The sequence below is a fragment of the Lathamus discolor genome, chromosome 3 (genome assembly GCF_037157495.1).
Source record: "Lathamus discolor isolate bLatDis1 chromosome 3, bLatDis1.hap1, whole genome shotgun sequence".
NCBI lineage: Eukaryota > Metazoa > Chordata > Aves > Psittaciformes > Psittacidae > Lathamus > Lathamus discolor.
Window position 1 is genome coordinate 6,989,079 of NC_088886.1, and position 24,074 is coordinate 7,013,152.

The 24,074-nt window shown below is 45.3% G+C and overlaps 1 protein-coding gene across 3 annotated transcripts in view; it reads left to right on the forward strand.

Moving 5' to 3' along the window:
- The first annotated feature begins 6,238 nt into the window (after positions 1-6,238).
- The window catches only part of LRP8 (LDL receptor related protein 8), a 197,112-nt gene continuing 179,276 nt past the window's right edge, over positions 6,239-24,074 (forward strand). For 2 of the 3 annotated variants that reach the window (XM_065673311.1, XM_065673312.1), the window contains exons 1-2: positions 6,239-6,391; positions 7,175-7,294. In XM_065673311.1, coding sequence (XP_065529383.1) covers positions 6,313-6,391; positions 7,175-7,294 — 199 coding nt within the window. In that variant the 5' untranslated portion in view covers positions 6,239-6,312. Of the gene's footprint in view, positions 6,392-7,174; positions 7,295-23,730; positions 23,804-24,074 lie in introns of those variants that run through there. The other variant, XM_065673313.1, reaches the window with a different exon arrangement.

Here is a 24,074-nt window from a genome sequence, read left to right on the forward strand (position 1 = left end):
TTTTTTTTTTGGGGGGGGGGGAGGGGGGGTTAAAACTAGTTTGATTTTTATCCACTTTGAAAACCAAGTAATTCCACTCTGACCAAGCTCAGATCTTTTGGTTAGGCATGAGACTCTATTCATTCCCTTGTTATTTAGGAACTGAAAGCAATGAGATGGCAATATCTAATGGGATAGCTTTGAAAAAAATTACTAAAGACAAGCTAGTAAATCAAAAGAGAAAGCAAGAAAAAAACCCAACACATTCAGAATCCAAACTTGAAAAATATGCTTTTAATGAGCTTTCACTTTAAAAAGGAAAACAAATGCTGGGTTCCTATTCCTTCATAAGGAAGGACAGCCCTGTCAAGCAGCTGTAAGAATTTACAAATCAGACGACTTAGACTCTGCCTGCCGCTTAGCACAAAGGCAATAGATTCAGCGCTAGCTTTAAAGCAAGACAGGGTTTCAAGTGTTCTGCTGTCATATGAAATCCATACAAAAATAATGAGAACCATTCCATGCAGACATCATCCTCAATTCCCATTTGGGTATTGTTTTCTCATTGATGTTGTAATTAATGCTAAAATAATTTGTCTATGAGCCTTCAAGATGCTTCAAGCTTTCCAGAGGGCTGCGAGGAGCTGAGGGAGTTTTGCACCTCACAGAACCAGACCTTGTCTCTGCTTCCGCCATTCACGCATGATACACCGCTTCTTTGAAGCTCTGGGGCCTAAACAAATAAGGTGTGGGAGAAAACTGGAGCAATGTCTAGCCCACAGAATGTCTAAAAAAGGGAAAAAATAATGAATCCAGGCTTGGTGCTGTTACTGGGTTTTCCTGCCTGTGTCTAAGACCTTGGGGAGCCACAGAGCAAACAGCAGCCTGTGGTACTAATCTGCTGCTTTACAGCGCTGGTATATGGTGACTGTAGAGCTACACGAGACACTGTCAACTTGAGTTTTGCTCCAATTCATGATTCCTTTGTTTGCAGTAATAGGATAAATAGTTTGAAGTGAAACATCTTGAAAAAAGTCCACTGTACTTGTTACTAACCATGGCCTCAAGTCTGCATTTCTGTTGGCTTTCACAGTCATTAGTCACTGTACAACAGCAAAGAGTAGATCAGTCTAGAGCAGTGCTCCTCTGGCATGCAAAAGATCTTGCCAGACACCTAATCCTCACTTTTTTTTCTTCTTGGTCCCTTCATTCTTATGCTCATTAAAATTGATGGAAAAGTCCCTATTGTGACTGTAGGTTTGGTTGCACTCAAAGATTTATTGTGTAGGGATACTGCTATGGCAGGCTGTTTAGCCTAGGGAAGGGAATTAAGGGTAGAAGCCTTCACTGTTAACTCCTCGCTAGCTAAATAAAAACTTCACCAATGGACTGGAAAGCATCTCTTACCTTCCCTCTACTCCCATGAAAGAGCTGCTATAGAAAGGCAGCAGCATGAAGTGGAAGATGGGTTTGAAGCCACACTCAGTATTGCGAGTAACACAGTGCTCTCCAGGAAGCCAGATTCCCAGGAAGCTGCTCTTCCCAGCTACTCTTACATGGCCAGAGTACTGCTGAATGGAGCTAGGGAATATTTCAGTTGATTTGCTAAGGAAATCCAGAAAGTATTAGTCAAAGTGGACTAACATGGGTTCCCAGTTATAGATATATTGATACAAAAATTGAAGGGAATGCTTGTGAGAATTGCTCTGAAGACAAGAATCCATGAGTGTGAGATACAGACTGTTATCTGCGCACTTGTGTATGCAGTTAGTAAAGGTGTGATGCAGTGTGTTTTACATTTAAATGGAAGCTTTTGTCACTAAATGTTGGTTCCATACCTTTGGCCAGTGGTGTGTCAGTGTTACATCATCCTGCTACTTATACTTGAATAAAGAACTGAGTGACAGTTTTAGGACAAAGAAGAATTATGGCTATGGAAGGAGGAGATCCTGGCTTGGAGGAGAGACAGTTCTTGGATGATAAACTGATAGGGTTTGTAGTGTGATTTAAATCCGATTGTGTGATGTCCTCCTTTCCTTACTAGGCCGTGAGATAACTAAAATAAGGGTATCTTTAGAAAATGTTAAGAGTGCTAATGGGGTTAAATTGACCTTTTAGGCATGAAACAAGTCCCAGTCGCTGTGAAAGGGGAAATGTATCCAATAGACAAAGTAGTACAGAGCATGAATGTAAAAAAGAAATATAAAAAAACCCCATTGAGCAGCTGATTTAGGGAACTGGAGTCCCCTGGAAAGAAGATGAAGTTAAAAGAGAAGAAAATTAAGTTAAGAAACTAAAGAGATTATTGAAGATATTGAATGAAGCATTTTAATACAATAAAAGTAGCAAAAATAAGAGCATAGAAAAGGGAGATCAACAGACACCATTTAGTCAGATACGAATGAAAATGTGAATTGGAAACAAAAAACCTCTAAACAGTTAGAGCCCTAAAACAAAAGGGAAGTAAAAGGAACATTTCTATGTAAGATGGGTAGAGTTTGAAACAAAAGACTGAATTATCTTACCAGGTAAAACCAGTAAGTAGAATTTTAAACCAGGCTATTAAACAAGGTACAAACAAAAGTAGGTTTGGTAATCCCCAAAGTAGGAAGAAAGCTTGGGAAAAGTGTTAGTCATTTTGAGCACAGTAGGTAAAAACCAGGAGCTCTGCAAAAGTCTTAGGACCAAGTCCTGATCAGAAGTGAACCTCTATGCTGTATGAAGATAGGCTGAGGAAGTTGGGGCTGTTCAGCCTGGAGAAGAGAAGGCTGCGTGGAGACCTCATAGCAGCCTTCCAGTACCTGAAGGGGGCCTATAGGGATGCTGGGGAGGGTCTCTTCATCAGGGACTGTAGTGACAGGACAAGGGGTAACGGGTTAAAACTTAAACAGGGGAAGTTTAGATTGGATATAAGGAGGAAATTCTTTCCTGTTAGGGTGCTGAGGCACTGGAATGGGTTGCCCAGGGAGGTTGTGAGTGCTCCATCCCTGGCATGTTCAAGGCCAGGTTGGATGAAGCCTTGGGTGGGATGGTTTAGTGTGAGGTGTCCCTGCCCATGGCAGGGGGGTTGGAACTGGATGATCTTGAGGTCCTTTCCAACCCGAACTATTCTATGATTCTATGATTCTATTTATGCTCCACTGCATTTGTCGCTTATTTTGTGCTTCACTTCATAGGAGCAGCAGAAAAAGTTATTGTTCAATGTAATATACAATAGTACTTACACCTGAAAACTCACAGTAGTTTGGGGAAAAGAGTTTTATTTTAAAATGTAAATAACTGCAGGTACTGACATGGCATCAGGCCATCACGTCACATTAAGGATGTGGCTGCTACTGCATTGCTTCAACTAACTCTGATTAAAAGGTTTCATTTAAATATCTGAAAGCTACGAGGGGACTGAAACAATTACATTTGTCTGTTGAAAGATAAGACTGAAAAAGTCAACCTCATGGACAGGGGATATTTTCAAAGGCTATTATACAAATAGAGAAGAACAGGTGTTTAAATGCCCATTTGAAAGAATAAATAAATATATTGAAGAAGGACATGAAGTTTTGGGGGGAAAATGGAAGGGGTGTTAGTACAAACAGATTAGGAAACTGCCCCCATGGCTTGAAGAGTTTCAGCAGGTAGACTGGAGACTTCCCAGTGGCAGTCTGTATACACTGGTCCTCTCCCTCTGCCCTCAGTCTGTTTTGGGTTTTGTTTTTAATTTAGCAAAGATTTTAACGACAAAAATATGAAGCACCCCCATTCATCCGGCCTTGAGAGAGCTCTTTGTCTGGGGCTGTCTCTCTGACAATGGTCACAAGGCAGGGGAGGACTATGGGTCCTTGGGTGGCAGTAAATAAGCCAGTGTAATTCTGATACTGCTCTAACTTGGCACCATTACGCCCAGGTTCTCAGTGTTAAACGGATGGAATCAGTCAGTGTGGATGGTATTGGTCACCTTCTCTTGTACAGCGAGCCTGTGGCTTCTGCGATGCGGTGAACACTAAAATGCACAACAAGTGGAAGTGCTTGTAGCAAAATATATCTGTGCTGTTGCTTTACAGATTCCCACAGTCTGGAGAGAAGAACCCTGAGCTCCTCTTCCAGTTTCCGACTCAAGAGGTGAGCTCCTGGAGGAGACACACTTTGGCAGGTAAATTAACAGTCTTAATTAACTATTGGAACATAAGGGATAAAACTAGATTTAATTTTTTTACACACCAAATAGTTTCCCTTGCCCAAATTCCTTCCCCTTTAGCACCTCATTTCCCTCTTGCCTCTGCAATCCCTTGGAGACACAGATGTCCACAAGATGGTACTAGGCTACCAGTAGCCCCTACAATGGCTGGTCTGTGAAGGCTGTTGAACTTGCTATTTGGCAGGTGGCATTAGAGCAATTCATCCAAAAAAAAAAAGCCTCTTAATGTTGTTTCCTTTGAGAGGCATCAGGCCTAAATACCTGTTTGGGGTTTTTATTTAATGAAACAGAACTGTGACAGCAAAAGGCTGCTGTGACTGATGCTGTGTGCACCCACCTGTCTTGTACCAGGTAACTTAGTTACTGTCTTTGGAGTCACTTCCAATTTAAACTACTTTAAGAAAGAGAAGTATGAGGCCAGGAATTACAGCAGCACTATGAAACTGTGTTTTGGCACATTTAAGAAAGAAATTTGACCTAATGCATTATAAATACCTCATTTGCTTTCAGCAATTATTGCAATCTATCACATCGAGCCAGCCAACACAAACACGCACTACATTTTGCATGCTGAAAAGTTGTTCAAAAAGGCTTGAATAAATTGTTAATAGTCTAAAAGCTGCTAGTGAAATAGCTCAATGATTAGCTCTTCTCTTCACATGGTTCAAACGCATTAGTGACACTACTGCCTAATGACTTGCAAAAATTCTGTTAAAGGTATAGGTGCATTTTTAAACAGCGGAGAAGCAGTTCTGAAGCCAATGACATTTCAGGCTTTGAAATAGGAAAGTTGTATACATTGGGCTATGTAAAATTAGTGCTTGATTTATTTTAACATTCCACACACAATCACGTTAATCCTGTTGTGATGTTAGATTCAAGTTGCTTCTGAAAAATACCTTTTCATAATAAGATTACTGAAATTCTCCTAATCCTGACTCGATGAACAACACCGCAGTGTTAATTAAAGACAGTGACCCGCTTCCTCATCAGCGCTGTGCAACCAGAGTGATAAACATGGCCCCCAACAGCCTGAAGCATTTCCCCTGTAGGTGCTGATCCAGGCTCCTGTGTTTGAGTCGCAGCAAGGGTGAGCAGCTGCTGTGAAGGGACGTTGCACCCTTCCCATACTCCATACTCATTTTACTGATTTGAAGAAAATTAAGTGGAGGTGACCGCATCAGTACGGTCATAATGAAATCCCTCAATGGGAGATGCAAATTAACGAGGAGAGCACACAATTTGTGCCTCCAGGCCATGTGTTTAATTGACATATTAAAATTAGGATCACAAATGACACTGTCATAAAATCACAGAATGATCTGGGTTGGAAGCAATGTTAAAACTCATCCAGTTCCAACCCCTGCCACGGGCAGGGACCCCTTCCACTGGAGCAGCTTGCTCCAAGCCCCTGTGTCCAACCTGGCCTTGAACACTGCCAGGGATGGGGCAGCCACAGCTTCTCTGGGCACCCTGTGCCAGCGCCTCAGCACACCCACAGGGAAGAACTTCTGCCTGAGATCTAATCTCAGTTTTCCCTCTGGCAGTTTAAAACCATTCCTCCTTGTCCTATCACAACCTGTCGTTGTCCAAAGCCCCTCTCCAGGTTTCTCGTTGACAGCTTTAGGCACTGGGAGCTGCTCTAAGGTCTCCCCGGGGCCATCTCTTCTCCAGACTGAACAACCCAGCTCTGTGTCGCTGCAGCTGGGACAGCAGAGGGGACCTCAGGACCCTGCGCACCTGATGGGAGCGGGGCAGGCCCATCCGCCCGAGCCGGAGCTCCTTTCAGGGGCCTGGCCTGCGCCGCTCTCCGGGGGCCCTTTGGCCACCCGCCCGAGGGGCCGTGTAGGGACGCCTCCCGGCGCGGGGCGCCCGCAGGTGACCCCGGCAGCGCCGAGCCGGCGGCGTGCTCCCGGAGGCGGCAGCGCCAAGCGGCGGCCGGGGCCGAGTCGAGCCGAGCCGAGCCGAGCCGAGCCGAGCGGCGGCGCGCGGGGCCCGCCCAGCGGGGCGCGTCACGGCGCGGCGGCGCGCGGCGGGGCGGGGGGCGGCGCCGGCCGCGCAGTCGGCACGGGGCGGCGAGCGGCGCGCGGGCTGCGCGCACCCCGCACACGGCGCTGCCACCGAGGGAGCGAGCGAGCACCATGTGCCGGGCAGCGCTCAGCCGGCTGCTGCTCCTCCAGCTGCTGCCGCTGCTGCTGATCAACGTGCACCAAGGCAAAGGTGGGTCCGGCGAGCCCCGGCGGCTTCGCCTCGCTGCTCCCGGGGAGGGGATGAGCGTCCTGCCTTGCCCCAGCCGCCCCACAGCGCGGTGCGGTGCCCCACGGGAGGGCTGGGACCCGGCGAGGGCCCGGGCACCGTCGGGGCTTGCGACCTGCCGGGGCCGGGCACGCTCTTCATCGCGCGGAAGCAAGGCTGCCGCTGGTGACAGGAGCTGCCACCTTTAATCCCCTTCTGAGGAGATTTGTGCCTCGGCAGAGCCCCGCTGCACCGTGCGTCCGCAAAGCAGATTTGCTCCGTGTGTCTGTCCCCGCGTATCCGCCCCCGCCCTCAACTTCACTTGGGTCAGTTCCCTTTTCCCGGGCCGGCGCCGGTGTCCGTTCCCCCCAGCGTCCCCAGGTATCTCTGCGTTCTGCCCCAGTACCGGACGCGCGGGAGATCCCAGCATCATTGTGCTTTATAATTTGTCTTTGTCTTTTGCATTTCGGGTTTAAGCATCTTCTATTCCCAGGCTCCTTTTCCCCCGCCCTGCCTTTCAAACGATGCCGGGAAGCACGGGAATGGTCCCCGTTATCCCTGCACAAAGCATCTTAGGCATCACCGCTGGTCTCCCGCGGAAGCGCGTCTCTCTCAGCCCCACACCGAGCCCTACCCCAGCCCCCACCCGAGCCCAGTGGCTCCCGGCCCGGCTTATGTGCGGCCGGGACCGGGCGGCGAGGCTGCCCCGGGCTGTCCCCGCCGCGGGAGCGCGCCCCGCTGACCCAGGCGCGGCCCCGTGTCTCGCAGGAGCCGTCAAGGAGTGCGAGGAGGACCAGTTCCAGTGCCGGAACGAGCGGTGCATCCCCGCCATCTGGAAATGCGACGAGGACGACGACTGCTCGGATAACAGCGACGAGGCGGATTGCCGTGAGTGTCCGTGCACCGCGCGGTGGGGCGGGGGGCCGAGACCGGGATGGGCGCACTTCTTACCAGCGCTGCACCTCTGTTTTATGAATGAATGAATGAATGAAGTCGCGCCGTGCCCGGCTCCTGCGCCGATTGGCTGCCGGGAGCAGCCGATCGGTGACGAGGCGCCGGGCCCGCCGCGGGGCACGCCCCGCCCCGCGGGTAGCGGCTCCTTGTTGCCGGCCGCGGGCACCGGGAGCTTCCGCCCTCGCCTCCGGCCACGCTTGTGCTCGGAACTCCGGAGGGAGCGGCGCGGTTTGTGTCCTGGGGAACGGGGAGTGGTGGAGAACCCCGGGAAGGCCGTGCTCCGGGCTAGTGACAGGTGCTGGCGTGAGCCGCTTCCTACTTACAGGCGTCCTACACGGTGTGCAGGTGGCGTGAGCTTTGCGGTTAAATGTGTGCTTGCTGTGACGGTGCGAAGGGAGGTGAACGAGGAGCCCTGCTCGGCAGTGTCAGTCGTGTAACACTGACTGATTCCCTGGTAGTGTTGGGGAAGAGAGGGCAAGATTTGTACTTCTGATCCTGAGCAGGTAGCAGTCCTGCCTTCTCCTGTACTGTGCGCCTGGTGTGCGTGACTGGCACCCAGTAAACTTTGGGTAGTTTGTAGGGTTGTCTTGTTAGCTCTTTGTTATTTTGCTCACAGCTTCTGCCATCCTAAGAGAATTTGTGTCAACTGCAGTGTGAGAAGAAGCATCTGTAAAGGGTGTTATGGAGGCCTAAATCTTAAAAGAGAAATTTCTTTGAGTTGCAAATACTATAGCAAGTACCACATATCTTGAATTATCTCTGTAGGATTACAGGTGCTGAATGTGCATCAGGTTATAATTTGTGGAATCAACTCTTCAAAGTTCATAGACAGAAGGGATGTATCAAGAACAGTCACTGGTTATGTGTGTGACGATCCTGTTAACAGCTTCACTGGTAAATCTGTCTGTCTTCTCAGAGTGAAGTTTGAGTAGATCAGTGTCAAGAGGGCAGGGATTCCCAAACCTCCTGCTCATGGGGAATGTCTCAATGTTGTAACGTAAAGCATAACATCTATATCTGGTGCTTTTATACTCAGAGGTCTTGGCAGGCTTTATATGTGCCTAAGTTTGTGATCTGGGGAGCTAGCAGTGTTTCTTAATTCAGATACAGAAGTGGTTTATGCAGGAATTACATTGGCAGTAGTTAGAAGCAAATTAGGTTTGGAACATTTCAAATTACAAAAGACTCGGCGAAGCTGAGCTGAGAACTTGCTTGGACTCGTTCATAACGGGGCATGTTTCCTCAGAGCTTACGAGTTTCCAGAAAGGCACTAATCTGAGGGGAGCACTGGCAACCCCTGAGCAGGCTGACAATAGTGTTCTTGAAGCTGGCTTTTTAGAAGTCCCTTTGGGCCGTTGTACAAAGGCTTGGTGAGCTGCAGGTGACCTATGGGCTGTGCTTTGGGAGCTGCTGTTTCAGGAGTAGCATCTTGAGGAACAGATTCTTCATCTCGCATTCCACACTGAAGAGTAGGTTTTTGGCCTGCACTCCTTACCTAGCAGCAGTTAATGGGTCTCGCTGGGCTGCTTTTTATCTTTCCCTTTTCCTTGTGTTCCACCCTCTAAGCATTGTGTCAGAGAGTGTAAAACAACATCCTGGTGAATATCAGCTTTGTGTGTATTGTGCTGTGTTAGAATGGTTAGATGGAGAATTGCATCTTATTTAGTTTTATTTCAGAGGGGAGTTTATAGTTGTTGGGTTTGGGAGTAGTAGGCATATAATGCTAGATTGTGGTAGAGAGGTAACTTTTGAGATGTTAGGAAAAAGAATTTTTCGATGTGAAGACATCAAGAAGAGTTCTTCCCTTTAATCTGAACTTGGCATTTATTATTCATTGGGGAGCATAGTACCGAAATTACTCACGGATTCCTAATTTAGTTCATATATTTGTTGACTTTGCAGTTGCTTCTCCAAGCAGTCTGAAAGACACTTGAATTGCATTTTTCACACATTTTTCTTGCTTACATTGTTCTGAACATAGTTTTCTTTTAAAAATACATACCGTCTTTCAGCATATGTGATGTTCAGAGTTCTACTCACTGGGTGAAAGAATACATTCCATGTGTTCTTGTTTCTAGAAACCACCTCGGTTATCACTGCAGTAATAAACAGATATGTATTTAAAAACTATTTTATGAACATATGCAGTAGAAGAAACTGTTCTGAAAAACTCGGCTGGAGTGGTGACGGAGAGGGAAAAGAACATGCAAATAGCCTGCTGGTAATGAATACTGATACGGGCCCTGATAAATCCTGGAATTACTTGCTGATACCTTTGTCCAGGGTTGATAGCATATTTGTAATAGCTCACTGCTGCCTATGTTTATCCTCCCTTGCTTTCGAAGAGACAGTATGGTCTTCATCTGTGTTAATGATTGGTTTCTGAAACAAGCTTGGCCTACACGGTCTGTATACACTGGAAGATTTTGTAACCAAGAGTCTCCAATATACTTCTGGAAGGAGGTGGTTTTTCTGGCAGTGCCGTGTGTGCTTCTCACTAGAAGCCATCTTTATGCAAGACTGACATTTTGGTTATATTTTAGCATTTTTGGTTTGTTTCCACCCCACCCCTGAAGCTTTGCTGGTATAATGTTGGCTGTTTTTAAAGGAGTTTTAGACTCGTAAGAAGAACATTGCAGTAGTCGTCCTCTATCATCCCCTTGGAATTTGCTTTCCATTCAGTAATATCTCTCCATTGTGGTTGGTAGTTCAAGTTATCTGCCATAGGATGATGTTAATATGTTAATTGGCAAACATAGGAACTGAAGCATGAAAAGGTAATGATCTCAGCTCTTACTTAAACCAGATTTACTCAGTACTGGTTCATAAGGTGTGTTGAATTTATCCTAGGTTGCTCAGTAACCTTCTTATGTATTATGGAGCCAAATTCTTGTCGTGTAGCAGTCGACTTCAGAGGTTTTACTTGTGAGAAATGAATGAAATGAAAGGAATCCAGTTGGGTTTTCTTCCAAGAATAAAAGGTGTGTAACACATTTCTTAACTTTAACTGATGTTGCTGATGAAGGCAGAATTGACGAGCTCTCTGTGCACATGGTTCACTTGTGACAGCAAGCGGGAGAGAAATGGGATTTGTTGCTCACACTATTTGGATTATCCCAGGCACAGCTACAGACTGGGCAAAGAAGAGATTCAGAGCGGCCCTGCAGAGAAGGACTTGGGGGTGCTGGTCGATGAGAAAATGAACATGAGCCGGCTTCAGTGTGCGCTCACAGCCCAGAAACCAACCGTATCCTGGGCCGCATCAAAAGGAGCGTGACCAGCAGGTCGAAAGAGGTGATTCTGCCCCTCTACTCTGCTCTTGTGAGACCTCACCTGGAGCATTGTGTGCAGTTCTGGTGTCCTCAACATAAAAAGGACATGGAACTGCTGGAACAAGTCCAGAGGAGGCCACGAGGATGATCAGGGGACTGGAGCACCTCCCGTATGAAGCCAGGCTGAGGAAGTTGGGGCTGTTCAGCCTGGAGAAGAGAAGGCTGCGTGGAGACCTCATAGCAGCCTTCCAGTATCTGAAGGGGGCCTATAGGGATGCTGGGGAGGGACTTTTCATCAGGGACTGTAGTGACAGGACAAGGGGTAACGGGTTAAAACTTAAACAGGGGAAGTTTGGATATAAGGAGGAAATTCTTTCCTGTTAGGGTGGTGAGGCACTGGAATCGGTAGCCCAGGGGAGTTGTGAGTGCTCCATCCCTGGTGGTGTTCAAGGCCGGGTTGGATGAAACCTTGGGTGGGATTGGTTTAGTGTGAGGTGTCCCTGTCCATGGCAGGGGGATTAGAACTGGATTATCTTGAGGTCCTTTCCAGCCCTAACTATTCTATGATTCTATGATTATCATGCATTGGTTGTTTCTGTAAGATACCCACTGCAATACAGACTAGACTGTCTGTCACTGTGTTCAATTTAAATTATCTTCACAATTTTAGCATACTCCAAGAAGCATCTTTAGAGTTGAAACTTCTTGTCTCTCTGAGGTCCTCCTCATTTGAGCAAGTTTCTGTCCTGCATATCGTGTGTATTTCATGTTGCATATTTCAATGTTAGCAAGTCCTTTTAATAATGGTGGTGTTTAAAAAAGTCAAGGAGCCACCAGAAAAAAATACATGGTTCTTGCAGTATGAAGACAAAGTGCTGAGGATTTAGGGAAGAGCAGGAAAATAGGGACTGTAGAAAGTACCTTGCCTTTTGAGCAGAGGTGGAAAAAAGAGAACCAAATAGATGTAGGTAGCAAGTAAGTGTGAATAAAGTTACTGCCTTACAAGAAGTAAAAGGAAACTGGTAGCAAAAGAACTGTAGCAAAGGAGGCTACTAGGTGGCTCATGAAGCTTTAAGAGAGGAGGAGATGCTAATTGTGTGCGTGGTGGAAGTAGGTAAAGCTGTATGCAGATTGCTTAAATATGAAGATGCCTTTTTTCTGTCTCATTTTCAGAAAGCTACAGCATTTTATAGGAGATAAAAGAAAAAAAGGAGTAGAGAAATTCCTTAAAATGTTCCTGTGTATCTACTAAAAGAGCACCCAAGAGAAAAATTGTGAAAGTTCCAGTGCCTGGGCTGCTGGGGAAATAAAAGTCTTAAGCTCTGGAATTAGGAATGTTGGGTAGCTATTACAGAGTTTAAATCTGTGTAAGACTATTGAGTCTGCCCAACACAAAATTATTTGCTTGAGCTCAATCCTGTCTGTGTAGGCCTGACAAGATGAAAACTCAGTCGCAGTTTACAGCTTGGACAATTATGATCTTCACTGTATGTGATCCACAGAATGGGGAGAGGGCTCCAGGGTAATTCTGAACGTGATTTTTTAGATGTATTTTACTCCTTCCATGTACAGGCAAGTGATGCCTTTTCCTCTCAGGAAACTGTGGAACATCAAGACTCAATTATATAACCCATTTCAGAGAATGTTTGTAGATACCCAGTCATCGAGACATTTCCTTAACGGTATAGCAGCAGCATTACAAAGCACCAAAGCTATTTTTATAGTGGGGAAAATGTCCATTTTCTGAAGCACAGTGTTTTGGCAAAAGATCACTCCTTGCTGAGATACTCAGGATGTGGGATGCTGGGTTTTGTTCTGTGTCTCTCTCAGGATAGGTGGAGGCTGCAGGGCCAGGTCAGCCTCAGTGCCCACAAACTGTGTGCCCAGGGTGCCTGCTGCTGTGTGATATGTTGCCCCCAATGGAAAGTCCTGGAGCTGCTTTGGTGGGGAAGTGGTTCTGGGAGACTTTTTGCCCTATTTTGCGAGTTTCTTGCTTGCTACCGAAGCTAGCAGAAAGCAGGGAAGAACTTGCAAACTGCAACCAGACACAATGTATTTGACACAAAACAAGAGATGGTTGTGGTTCATAGCATTTTATTTTCCTGCTGCAAATAGGGTTCACGTCATCTTAACCCATCCTGAAATGTGGCAAAGAGTATAGTTGCAGAAAGCAACTGTAAGAAGCTTACCCAGTTCGCTGAAATGCAGCACCAGCTTCAAGACCACTTCAGCTTTGTAATACCTGCCTGCAGGGGGACACAGCCAAATGCAGAATGACTGCTGCTCTTTTTAAAGCTCCATTTCCTATCTTTGTATTGGGATCCTTTCTGTGGTGTTGCTTTCTGGCCAGTACTGTTCATAAGGGTATGTCTTACCGGCCAGGACTGAGGCTGCCTCAGATAGGAGGTGCAGGCTGCAGGGAGTTACTGTTTCAAAGACTGTTCCTAGGTATCTAGAATTCAGGATAAACACATGGCATCCACAGAATTCCCCCTGCCTCAGCCCTTGCCCTGCCTTGGGGCCACACTATGTGACTGTATAGCTGAGGCACGCTTCCCTTGCTATCTATCCAGAAGGATGCAGACTCCTGTTCTCACACTGGCTTTCTCCATAAAGAATCTGCAGTTTGACTCCTATGCAGAAGTCCAGGAGGTAGCCTGATAATTCTCCTTGCTTTTCAGTACAAATTTCACTAGGGCTGGAATTTGGGAATAAAAATATATCAAAAGTCTATTTGAGAAATAAAATCTGGATGTGTGAAGGGTTAAACATGGCCTAAGTGGCTTTGAAATCCAGGAGTGTAATGATTTGCAGGTTTTGGGGCATGGCAAGGTGAGACAGCAGGCAGTCACATACATTCTGTACATATTTTTTGTCCTTCCTTACCTGTTGGTCCAATTTTTCTTCCTGTTCAGTGTTAAGCCAATATTCTCTGTGCTGAGTGATGGCTGCATATTACTCTGGAGATGCCTGTGTGATACCTGTGTGTCTTCAATATGTGCACATTGCCATGAGGAGAGTTTTGGGTTTCCTTGGCATACACATGGTCAATATGCTCTTGATTATGTCAGTGAGAGTTTAGCTGGGTTGTGTGACCAGCTTTGCGCATCCCAAAACTGGGAGCACTGGGAAGTGTGGTGCAGAGAGGCAGCACAATTGCTTGCCTGTGTGCCTGTTGCCTGCCTGTCCTGGTCTGTACCGTGTTCGTGTGCAAGCGCGGCTCAAAAACAATTTACTGATCTCTTGTGTTCCACAGTGAATGTTATTTGCTTATCTTCCTTTTTTTTTCATTATATTCTCATTGTCTGTTATGAGAAAAATAACCCAAACCCCCAAAATATGCAAGTTATCTTTCCTGTGCTGCCTCCTTTATGTAGAAAATCGAACATTATGTACATGTGGGAAGCATGTCCTTCTCCACTTCCCCATTTCCTGGTACATTCACTTGAGGAATTCTGTTATCTTGAGATACAAACTACTTTCCAGGAGGTGGTGTTTTTCTCTTGTTCCTGCTCATGGTTTCAGAAAGAGAGACTTGGAATAGGACCACTAAAAAGACAGAAGAGGGAACCAGGATGCATAGGATAGCCACCGGGGGCATTATGGCTACAGAGGAAGGGGGACTATATTTTAGGGAGTGCTGCTGTGCTAATAGGAACAAAGCACATGGATTGCCCTAGATACAGGTACAGGAACAAGCCGTGATCTGAAAAACTTTCCTGAGGTCGAGGAGAATGGGAAGATTGAAAATGATTAAGTTGAAGAGGGAGATTATGAAAGTGCAGTCAAACCTGACAGTGGCTTGGTTGGTTTGTCCAAGAGCTCAGAGCATTCCTTCCAAAGCACAGAAACACATTCTACATTTTGAGCCAAAGGAGGCAAACTTCATCCAGAGCATCTTAACGTATAAAGAGATAAAAAAGGTCAGTGTAGACCAGTTCTGTTTTGTCTGCTGCGGTGTTACAGACTCAGGACTAGCACAGCTTTGGAGTGTGATTTCTTACTGGCTCATCTTAGAGTGGAAGATACTTGGGATAATTTAATATTAATCAGAAAATGTTTAGAGAATAATTCAAATAACAAGTTACAACCATGAGGCTGAAGGAACCAAGTGTAATATGCTGGTGAACACATTTATCTAGGCTTAAGAGATTGCCAGTGCTAGAAATAATGAGTCTTCTTGACTCCATTGTCCACCTGAAGGACCATTAAATGCTCTGTAAGGCCTGAAAATGTCTGACAATTATTGATTTTCTTAGCTGCTTCTAATAGAGCAGACATGCAGCTTTTGTTTCTGCTTGCTTTCTTAATGGCACCAGCTTTCTTAATTCACTGGCAAATGTACCATGTCCTTGGTGTGCCTCAGAGAGCGTGATGTTGTATTAGAGACACGAGTGGTAGACCTGGTTTGGTGTGAAGTTCTGCTGGTCCTTCTAGTGTTGCTTTTCTGATGCCCTTTTCCTATCTACAGCTTTCCCATTTACCTGCAGCTTTTCCTTGGTAATTTCAGAGATGTTCCCAAAGCACATTGCTGCTCAGCTCTTGCTTTTCTATGTCATTACAGGAAAGTGATGCAGCATGGGGCTGGAGAACCTCTCCTGTGATGGCAGTGTGAGAGAGCTGGGCTGTTCAGCCTTGAGAAGAGAGGGCTCCGGACAGACCTCATCACAGTCTGCCAGTACCTAAAAGGGACTACAAGAAATCTGGAGAGGGACTTTTTACAAGGAAATGTAGTGACAGGACAAGGGGGAATGGCTTTAAACTGACAGAGGGAGATTGAGATGAGACCTTAGGTGGAAATTCTTCCCTGTGAGGGTGCTGAGGTGCTGGCACAGGGTGCCCAGAGAAGCTGTGGCTGCCCCATCCCTGGCAGTGCTCAAGGCCAGGTTGGACACAGGGGCTTGGAGCAAGCTGCTCTAGTGGAAGGTGTCCCTGCCTGTGGCAGGTTGAATCTAGGTGGTCTTTAAGGTCCCTTCCAGGCCAAGCCATTCTGTGATTGTCTGCCTTATAAAATGCCTTAAGATGTCAATTTTTTCTTTCTTTCCTTTGCCCAGGAAAACAAATCAGTAAAGCTGAGTTTGAGTGATGGGGATGAAGGTTTGTGTTGCTGCTTATTTTCTTAAGCAGTGGCATGTCCTTGCTAGCAAAGCAGACTGCCTGCTCCTGAGTGCTCTGCTTCCAGTGCAGACAGCTGGTTCTAGCCAAAGGGAAGCCTACATTATTTTACGGTGCGTGTGTGGGAAGTGTTAAAAATGCTGAGTGTGTTTTTCCTAACTCTCTATTTCCTGTTAAAATTATTAATATTTAGATAGCCACAAGGGAGGGGAAGGGGCTAAAAGGCCCTGTGATAAAATTAATGCAGATTTTCTGCTCTGTGGAAGAATTCTGTCTGAAATACCAATAAGAGGTAACAAACTGATTAAAAGTTACAGTAATGCTGTAAGCTAATTGAAAAATAAAACTAAACCCTTCCAAGGTGAAACATATTCAAAAGCTAGATTTTAACTTAAGAGAAGCCAGAAGATTTTTGAAGCAGGGATGTCAGCTCTGTCTCTGATGGTCTCTCAGGGTGAGGTAGACTCTGTGTCGTGCCCTAGCAATGATGCTCTGGTAGACTGTGGTTCTGTTCTTGCCAAGGGCTGCGGCTCCTTCCCCAGAGCTGAGGCTGATCTGGCAGCCCTGTGCGTTGCTCCTCATGAAGAGGTGGATGAATATTGTTACAGCTCTTCTGCAGGTGGGAGCTGGCCCCAGGTGACTCATGATCGTACAAGTTGTCAGCAGCAGAGCCAAGAAATGAGGTCTCCTACCTACCAGCACAGTGCTCAATACACGTAACCATGTTGCTTACTGCAGAGGTACCTGTTGGACTAGTGGAAGTATTTCAGTTGTTCCTCCAGGTTTCCTGGCTTTTCTTCAGTCTAAGCTAAGGCCTTACAGTTAATGCCAAGAGCAAGTGTCAGAAACCAGGAGAGAACGGGATTTAGAGTTGGCTTAGAGTAAGGCTAGTAGTAGCCTTTGGGCTGCAGCCATATAAAGTGAGCTTTATTGTTATTTTTTTTTCCTTAGGCATCCTGGTTTTGATACATCAATATTAGTTTTGCATTATTAGTATTGATTAAATGCTTGAGAGTGTGTGTGGCACTGTACCAGGACCAGAGCAGTCAGGGACTCTGTTTCCATGGCAGCCAGAGCACAGTCCTGCACTTGCAGAACCAGAGGGGCTCTTTTTGGCAACCACTCTCTGTGCTGTGATTACTTTTTAAAGATTGATGAACTAGACTTCAAATTATATCTATGCTGCACAATCTTGTCCATCCGGGGTGAGAGTTTTGCCTGCTGTAAGTTTCTTTATCTTCTCTGGAGTTCTAGCATGGTTTCTGTAGCTTCCGTGGGGGTAATTTCTTTTGCTTGCAAAACACTGAAAGAGGGGAGAAAAAGAGTATGTTTAGGATCCATTGAAATGGATGGAAGTTTCCTCTTGATTTTGGTTAAACTTGAAATGTTATGTCATTGTAGCCTTCTCTCCCTTTCTGAGTAGCCTATAGCATAGATTTATCACTTTAAAAAAATAAGTGTTGAAGAAATGAGCATGTACAACAGGCAGTAAACTCTTAACTGTACTTTTACCTCCTTTAGATAACTGCTTCGATTCCAGGTTTTAACTTTAGTTTCTATTTTAACTGGCCTTGTTTCGGCCCAAACTGCCTTCCTAGAGAGGTAATGTGTAGTATGATGTACATTGAGGTGGTATTTTGCTTCATTTCAAAGGGTGAATTAGAATTTTCTTTTGATCCCAAGTCTTTGTTCAGCTGTGCATTACCCAGTAGAGGTTTTCTGTCCATCTTTGCTTTCCATGTATAAATCTAATACAGTTAATTTCTTTGGTGGCTTTTCAGGCTTTTTCTGGTCTAGAAAAACCTTACTCATCTGGGTACTCCTGATCTAGATGAGTAAGGTTGTAGGTATCCTTCCAGATGTGATGCGTGGTTCTCCTATGATACTAGCTGCTTGGTTTGCTGATTTAGCAGTGATTGTATATTAGTAAATCTTGCTGGATTTACTGGACCTATTCTGTCCAGATATGATGCTATTCTGTGTGATCCAGGGAGTAGTTAAGAGCATAAAAATCAGCAATAGCAGGAGAAATGCACTGAGAATGTCAAATGTAAACTTACAACTGTTCCTGTAGACTTCTTACCCTGAATCACAATTGAGTCTATGCAGCTACTTATAAACAGTGAGAAATGCCCCAGTTTCTTTGATACCCAATGTCAGTGTTGACTGATATAGGCCAAGAAATACACTCCCAGTCCCTGTAACCGAGTGGTTCTATTCTTGTTGGTGTAGCTGTGTTATGCCGATTACACATTTGTCATCCAGTGGCTGGTTAGCAGTTTAGCTTTCTATAAATCTTCACCATATAAGTGAGCTAAATATTATCTTATGGATTTGAAAACTGATGCTTAGAGAAGTTATCCTTTGCCCAAGGCTGTAGAGTGATTCAGCAACTCATCGTGAACATAAGTGACTCATGAAGAATGTCCCCAATTTCTTGTTCTCTGCCACAGAGTTTGCAAAATCATGGGATCATTTAGGTGGGAGAAGACCTTTAGGATCATTGAGTCCAACTATTAAACGTTTTGATAAATCTCAGTGTTGAGAGACCTCACTGTTTCGAAATAGAATCATAGAATAGTTAGGGTTGGAAAGGACCTTAAGATCATCCAGTTCCAACCCACCTGCCATGTTAGTGTTGGGTTAAGTACGTGAAATACTTCACATGCATCACTTCCTGTATTTAGGATCAGAGACACAAAATACAGGTGCCTGAGGGGGGACATGGTATTTGTTTTGCTTTTCAACATGGACTTCTTTCTTCTTAGACCTTGTAGCATCCTTCCAGTATCTGAAGGGGGCCTATAAGGATGCTGGAGAGGGACTCTTCATTAGGGACTGTAGTGACAGGACAAGGGGTAACGGGTTAAAACTTAAACAGGGGAAGTTTGGATTGGATATAAGGAAGAAATTCTTTCCTGTTAGGGTGGTGAGGCACTGGAATGGGCTGCCCAGGGAAGCTGTGAATGCTCCATCCCTGGTGGTGTTCAAAGCCAGGTTGGATGAAACCTTGGGTGGGATGGTTTAGTGTGAGGTGTCCCTGCCCATGGCAGAGGGGTTGGAACTGGATGATCTTGAGGTCCTTTCCAGCCCTAACTATTCTATGATTCTGTGATTCTAATCTCTGTGTTTTATGCCTGAAAAAGTAGAAAAAGCAAATCGGTCAGTGACAACAAATATGCTATAGCAAAGATTGACTTCCAAAATGTGTCTGAGGTTTTGGGATGCTTCTCTTTTTGAACATTCAACTTGAAAGCTAAGAGTGATTCTTGTACATTCTAACATACCCTGAAGAATAACAGAGCACAGCCTGTACACAGGGAGTCATCACTGTCCCCATTTTGAGACTGCACTTGACAGATGTTGTTCATTGCTAAAGAGGCTCTTTCCGTTTCATGTGGAGACAACATCTCTCCAGACCTCCGTTACCTCCATGCTCACACCTCGCTGTTATCTGAGCACTGGCTATTGAAGTAATTTATCACCAGTACACCCTTGCCTTGATAAGCTGTAATATATCCTTGTTCTGGTAAGAACCAAGATGACTGGGGAAGTTTAATTTGCTATTATTTGTTTTATTGCTACCTCTCTTTTCCTTCTTCCTCTCTTGCGTAAAGCAATAAAGATACAATTTAGATTGCACAACTCTTAGGTTTGTGCAACAACATCCATTTCTGCTGGCTTGGTAAGTAGGGCTTCATCTTTAACTCGGTGGCAATAACAGGTAGCGTTTAAATTAGCTGGGTACTACTGGGTAATCCCATTGGGCTTGTAATACACTTTTGAAGGGGCAGCCTATGTGGGCACAATTCTTTGGTGGGTGATAAATAATGAGTTTCAGAGGGAAGCTCTGGAACAATCTCCCAGGATAACATTGGTGTGTTAAAATTGCAGGCTTTCCTTCAAGGAATTGCTCTTTGGTGGATGATTTCTGTTCCCCTTTACACAAGAGCTCTTTAGCACAGATTCCTGTCCTATTTTTTCTAAAATAATGTGTTATGTATGTTTGCCCAAGGTGCCAGTGCGTGTTGATCCCTGAAGTGAAATGAGGATTAAGGAGCTGCCTTGGCAGGTGCTGAAAAGAATCACATCCGTCCAGTTCGGGGCTGGAGGGCCTCTGATCATGGCATGGCACTTCAAAGAGTGTGAGTGCAGAGCAGGGGAGAGATCAGGGTGCCTGCGCTAGAAATCCAGGCACCCTCCTCTAGAGGGGAATGATAAATTACATAGTTAATGTTTCTTTATGGTTGTGGATCACCATGTGCCTGAGTGATGTGGAGCCTTTCCCAGGCTTGCATGCAGCATCTCATTGCCTTGCTGGAATCATTTTCCTCAAGTCTTTCAGCATGAGTTTAGCCATTCATTCTCATGGCCCTGTTTCACAGAGTGCCTGTCCATGCACAAAGCCTTTGTTAACACCTTCTCTTGCTCAGGCATTGAAGGAGAATCTGCAAAGCTTGGCTGAGAGCAGCGGGCGTTTCTTCCCATTTGATTATGCACACAATCATGTGAATGCTGCCAGCCTTATTTTGTGCAAATACTTGAAGAAAGGATTAACAGCTCCTGCACAAATGCTGTATTTCAGCTGGCTGGAATCTGCTAAGTTCACCCTGCCCACATCTGTTTAGGTCATTTACAGTGTTTTTAAACTTGGAGACTGAAATCCAGGTGGAGGCTGCTGGGGTGGCAGTGCTGGAGAGGCTGGAGGTGACGTGGAGCTTCACGCCTGCCTACTGTTGACTCCAACTCAGTTCAGGGCAGTTGTGTACCACATTGTTGGGCATATGATTGGCAGAGGGTAACCCAGAAGATGTGAGCTCACAGAACAAAAGCCATCACTTGTCACTGAGCAGTTCTCATCCTCCAGCTTTTGAGGTCAGGACTGAGATATTCTGCACCATGAGAAATGGTGTGTTCCTGCAGCAAAGAGTCAGGTTTGTGCAGGGGTTTACAGGGTCCTTGGCTTACAGGGCTGTTGCCCTGGCAGCTTCATCTCTGCCTGCTCAGCACACTGTAGGAGTGTTTCAAGAAAACTTGAAACCAAAATATCCTTTTAGAAGAGTGTTTTCTTTCCTTCTCAATGCAAGCTGGATAGCTGTCAGTGGGTTGTCCATAATATAAAGGTTGAGCAGTGATTTTTGTTACTAACAGGTTTCTGTCCTGTACTGTGTTATGCAGGCTTCACTATCACATTACAGGGTTGATTTTACAGTGCAAAAAAAGATGCTTCTTTGGCAGTGAAAACCACAGAGGGGGGAGGAAGGCAGCCAAGTGCGGGACCTGTTTAGCCCCCATGGGGGAGTGTGAGTTTGAATGTGGCATTAGAAACATATGCAATGGTTTAGGGCAGAATCTTGCTGTAGTGTTTTTCTCCCTGCTATTTGTTTTTACTGAAGTCTTGTGGGATTAATTTCCTGAGGGAAGGAACAAGCGCGGTGAGGCCTAGAACAACAAACCAGAATTCCCTAATGTTTTTCTTTTAAAAACTAAGGCTGTGACTGTGATACACCTGGAAGCTGGTGTCATCTCTCCTTGAGCTGTTTGGGAGTGAATTTCCTGTGGATGAAGCTTTTGGTGCATCAGCTTGACCTTTACATAGAGAAAGGCTATGTGTAAATGTCAATTTTTGCAGTAATCAGTTGGGATCATCTGTTACTGTGTTGGTTGTTTTTTCCTCTGCTTTTATGATAACAGAGATTTTTCCAGCGGTTTGATACACAAGGATGATGCAGGTTTCACTGTCTTATATTGGATAAAATCTCATGATGAGAAGGAGAAGATTCATACCTGTTAGTGCTCTGTGTGTATGAGAGAGAGAACTGGGTATTAAATGGAAGATGGAAGATTTAATTTCATTCTGAAGGGTCAGAAATCAAATTATTAAGCGATGGGTATCTCAGGATTTGAGGAAGATCATTGTGGCATTTGGTGGGGTTTCCTTATTACTTTAATCTGTGGATAGCCCTGTTCCCGGTTGTTGAAATTTGATGAAAGAAAACATATTGTCTGTGTGAATACTCAGCCTGATCTTGTGCTGCAGAAGCCTCTGAGGAAATGCTGATCTGTTATTTCAGGTTGCTGACTAACAGCTTGGCCCTGTAGCTTCATAGCATGGCCTGACCTCACTCCTGCTGGCATAGCTCTGTGAGATTGATGTCTCCTAGCTGGAAAATCTGCTGCTGTGGGCCTAGAAAGGGTGAAAGGAGATGGGTTTGTGAGGTTCTGCTGAGAGAAGAGCCCTGAGAGAAGAGCCCTGGTTGGCCTTGGTGTGCTTGTGGGGCTGGACCCATATCGCCATGCTGGCAAAGGCTCCTCTGGTTTGCTCAGGGTCACCATCTCCCATCCAGGCAGTTTCTCATCAGGTAGGTTTTATCTCCTGAGGTGAGCCTTGTGAGATAATGGTCAGGGGAGCAATGTTGTCAGGGGAATACGCTGGATAAACCATCACATTTTAAGTGATGTTTCAAGAGATCTTTTGTCCTCCACAGTTAAAAACAATCACAGCTGACAATGAGGAACCTTTCAAACTCAATGGTTTCAGTCCTGTTTTGTTTTCTGCAGCAGTTTTCATTAGGGTATTGCCCTGTTTTCTTTTAGCCGCTAGAAGTTCATGGAGCATCATTGTGGACCTACAGAAAATCAAGGTCTGATCCTGGTTTGTAATGTGTGCTTTGTGATTGTATCATTTGTTACATATCTGCAGTACTGCAGACAGGACCAGTGGTGTGCAGGAAGAAGAGCAGGCTTGCTGGGGGACTGGACCTAGATGATCTGAAAGTCCTTTCCAACCTTAACTGTTCTATGATTCTGTCATTCTATGTTTGTTGACTGCTTCTTCATCACAGCCAAGTTGTCAGTTCCCACCCAGTTATGTGCAGAGTAGACTCGATGTGGGGGCAGCCGTTCCTGGGCTTGGACCACTGTTTTGTTCCAAGTGAGGGTTAACTGTGATTCTGTCTGGGAGAAGAAAGTACAGTTTCATTTACTTCCTGATCTCGTGCATCCCCCAGTTACATCATTGTGTGAGGACTTGCCACAGGCAAGCCATGAAAATAGAAACCATCCATATTTTATTGACTATTTGTTTGGTCTGTATCCAGCACTTCTTTTGCCTGTGTTCTCCAGTGACCTGCTTGAAACGAAGATCAATCACAGGCTTATTTTAGTTTGTAGTATCCCTAGTTAAAGAATGATCTTACTTTCAATTTGGACATTGTAAAATAGCCCCCTTACCTGCTGGTACGCTGCTTAGTCAGCATTTACTGCTTTCGTCTTCTGTGGAAGGGGCTGAACTCACTCCCAACAGCTTGTGTGTTATTCCTACAGCTAAAGCAGGTTTGTGGCGAAAGTTGCAGCCTGATCTGTCACAGCAGGGATGGAACCGAGGGAAATGAGCAGCATTTTTCAGCCCAACAAAGTGATGGGCAGGCTGTGCCTCTACCACCGCTTGGGTTGAGCATCCACAGTTGATGGTCCTTGTCCTGCCCAACAGTCTTTTTCCTGGTATGAATATGGCTTGGAAAGTCTCAATGTTATTGCTGTAATCCACTTCCTTGTGGAAAAACTGAAGTTCTTGTTCTGGTTTGGATATAGTGCAATATACTCAACTGACAAAAAACCAAAACAAAAAAAGCCCAGCCCTGAGCCATGTGGAGAGGCGTTTCCTTCTGCTACGCTGCAGGCTACTATGACTGCGGAGCAGAACTCTTGGTGAGTTCAAAGTGAGTTTATTGTTGCTGTGTGAGTATTTAGTGAGTCACTGTAAACCTCTCTAATTCTGTTACGTCAGTATTGTAACTTACATCCTGCTTTTTCAGTACCCATTTCTCAGCTGATGTTAATAGGATTTTCTTGTAATGTATAGATACTAAGCCACTTCCAGTGTGTTAGAGTTTCAGTTTGACTGCAGAGAATGGCCAGGAAGAATTGCCAGATGTGTAGGCACTACATTTCTATCTCTGATGTGCTTTTGTTTGTAAGTGTATGAACTTGATGGAGATTTGTTTTGACGAGTTTTTTCCAGCTTGGACTTTTGTTCAAACAGTATTATGGCTGGGTGAGTCAAATAATCTGCCTTTGTGTTTGCCAGCATGCTGTCTCTCCTCCAGATGTGATTCAGTCCTGCTGAATCTATTGTGTTACAAAGTTCTTGTAGGGAGGCGGCTGTAAAGTGAAATCGTGCTGCTCTTGCAAGTATCCTTGTTCATGAAGGCTTCATGCAGCCCCTCTGGGGTCAGCATTCAGGGCCTGTGTTCTGGGGGAACATGCAGGTGAGAGCCAGCCTTGCTAAAGGGTGATTCATGTGCTTTGGACAGTTATGTCCAGTT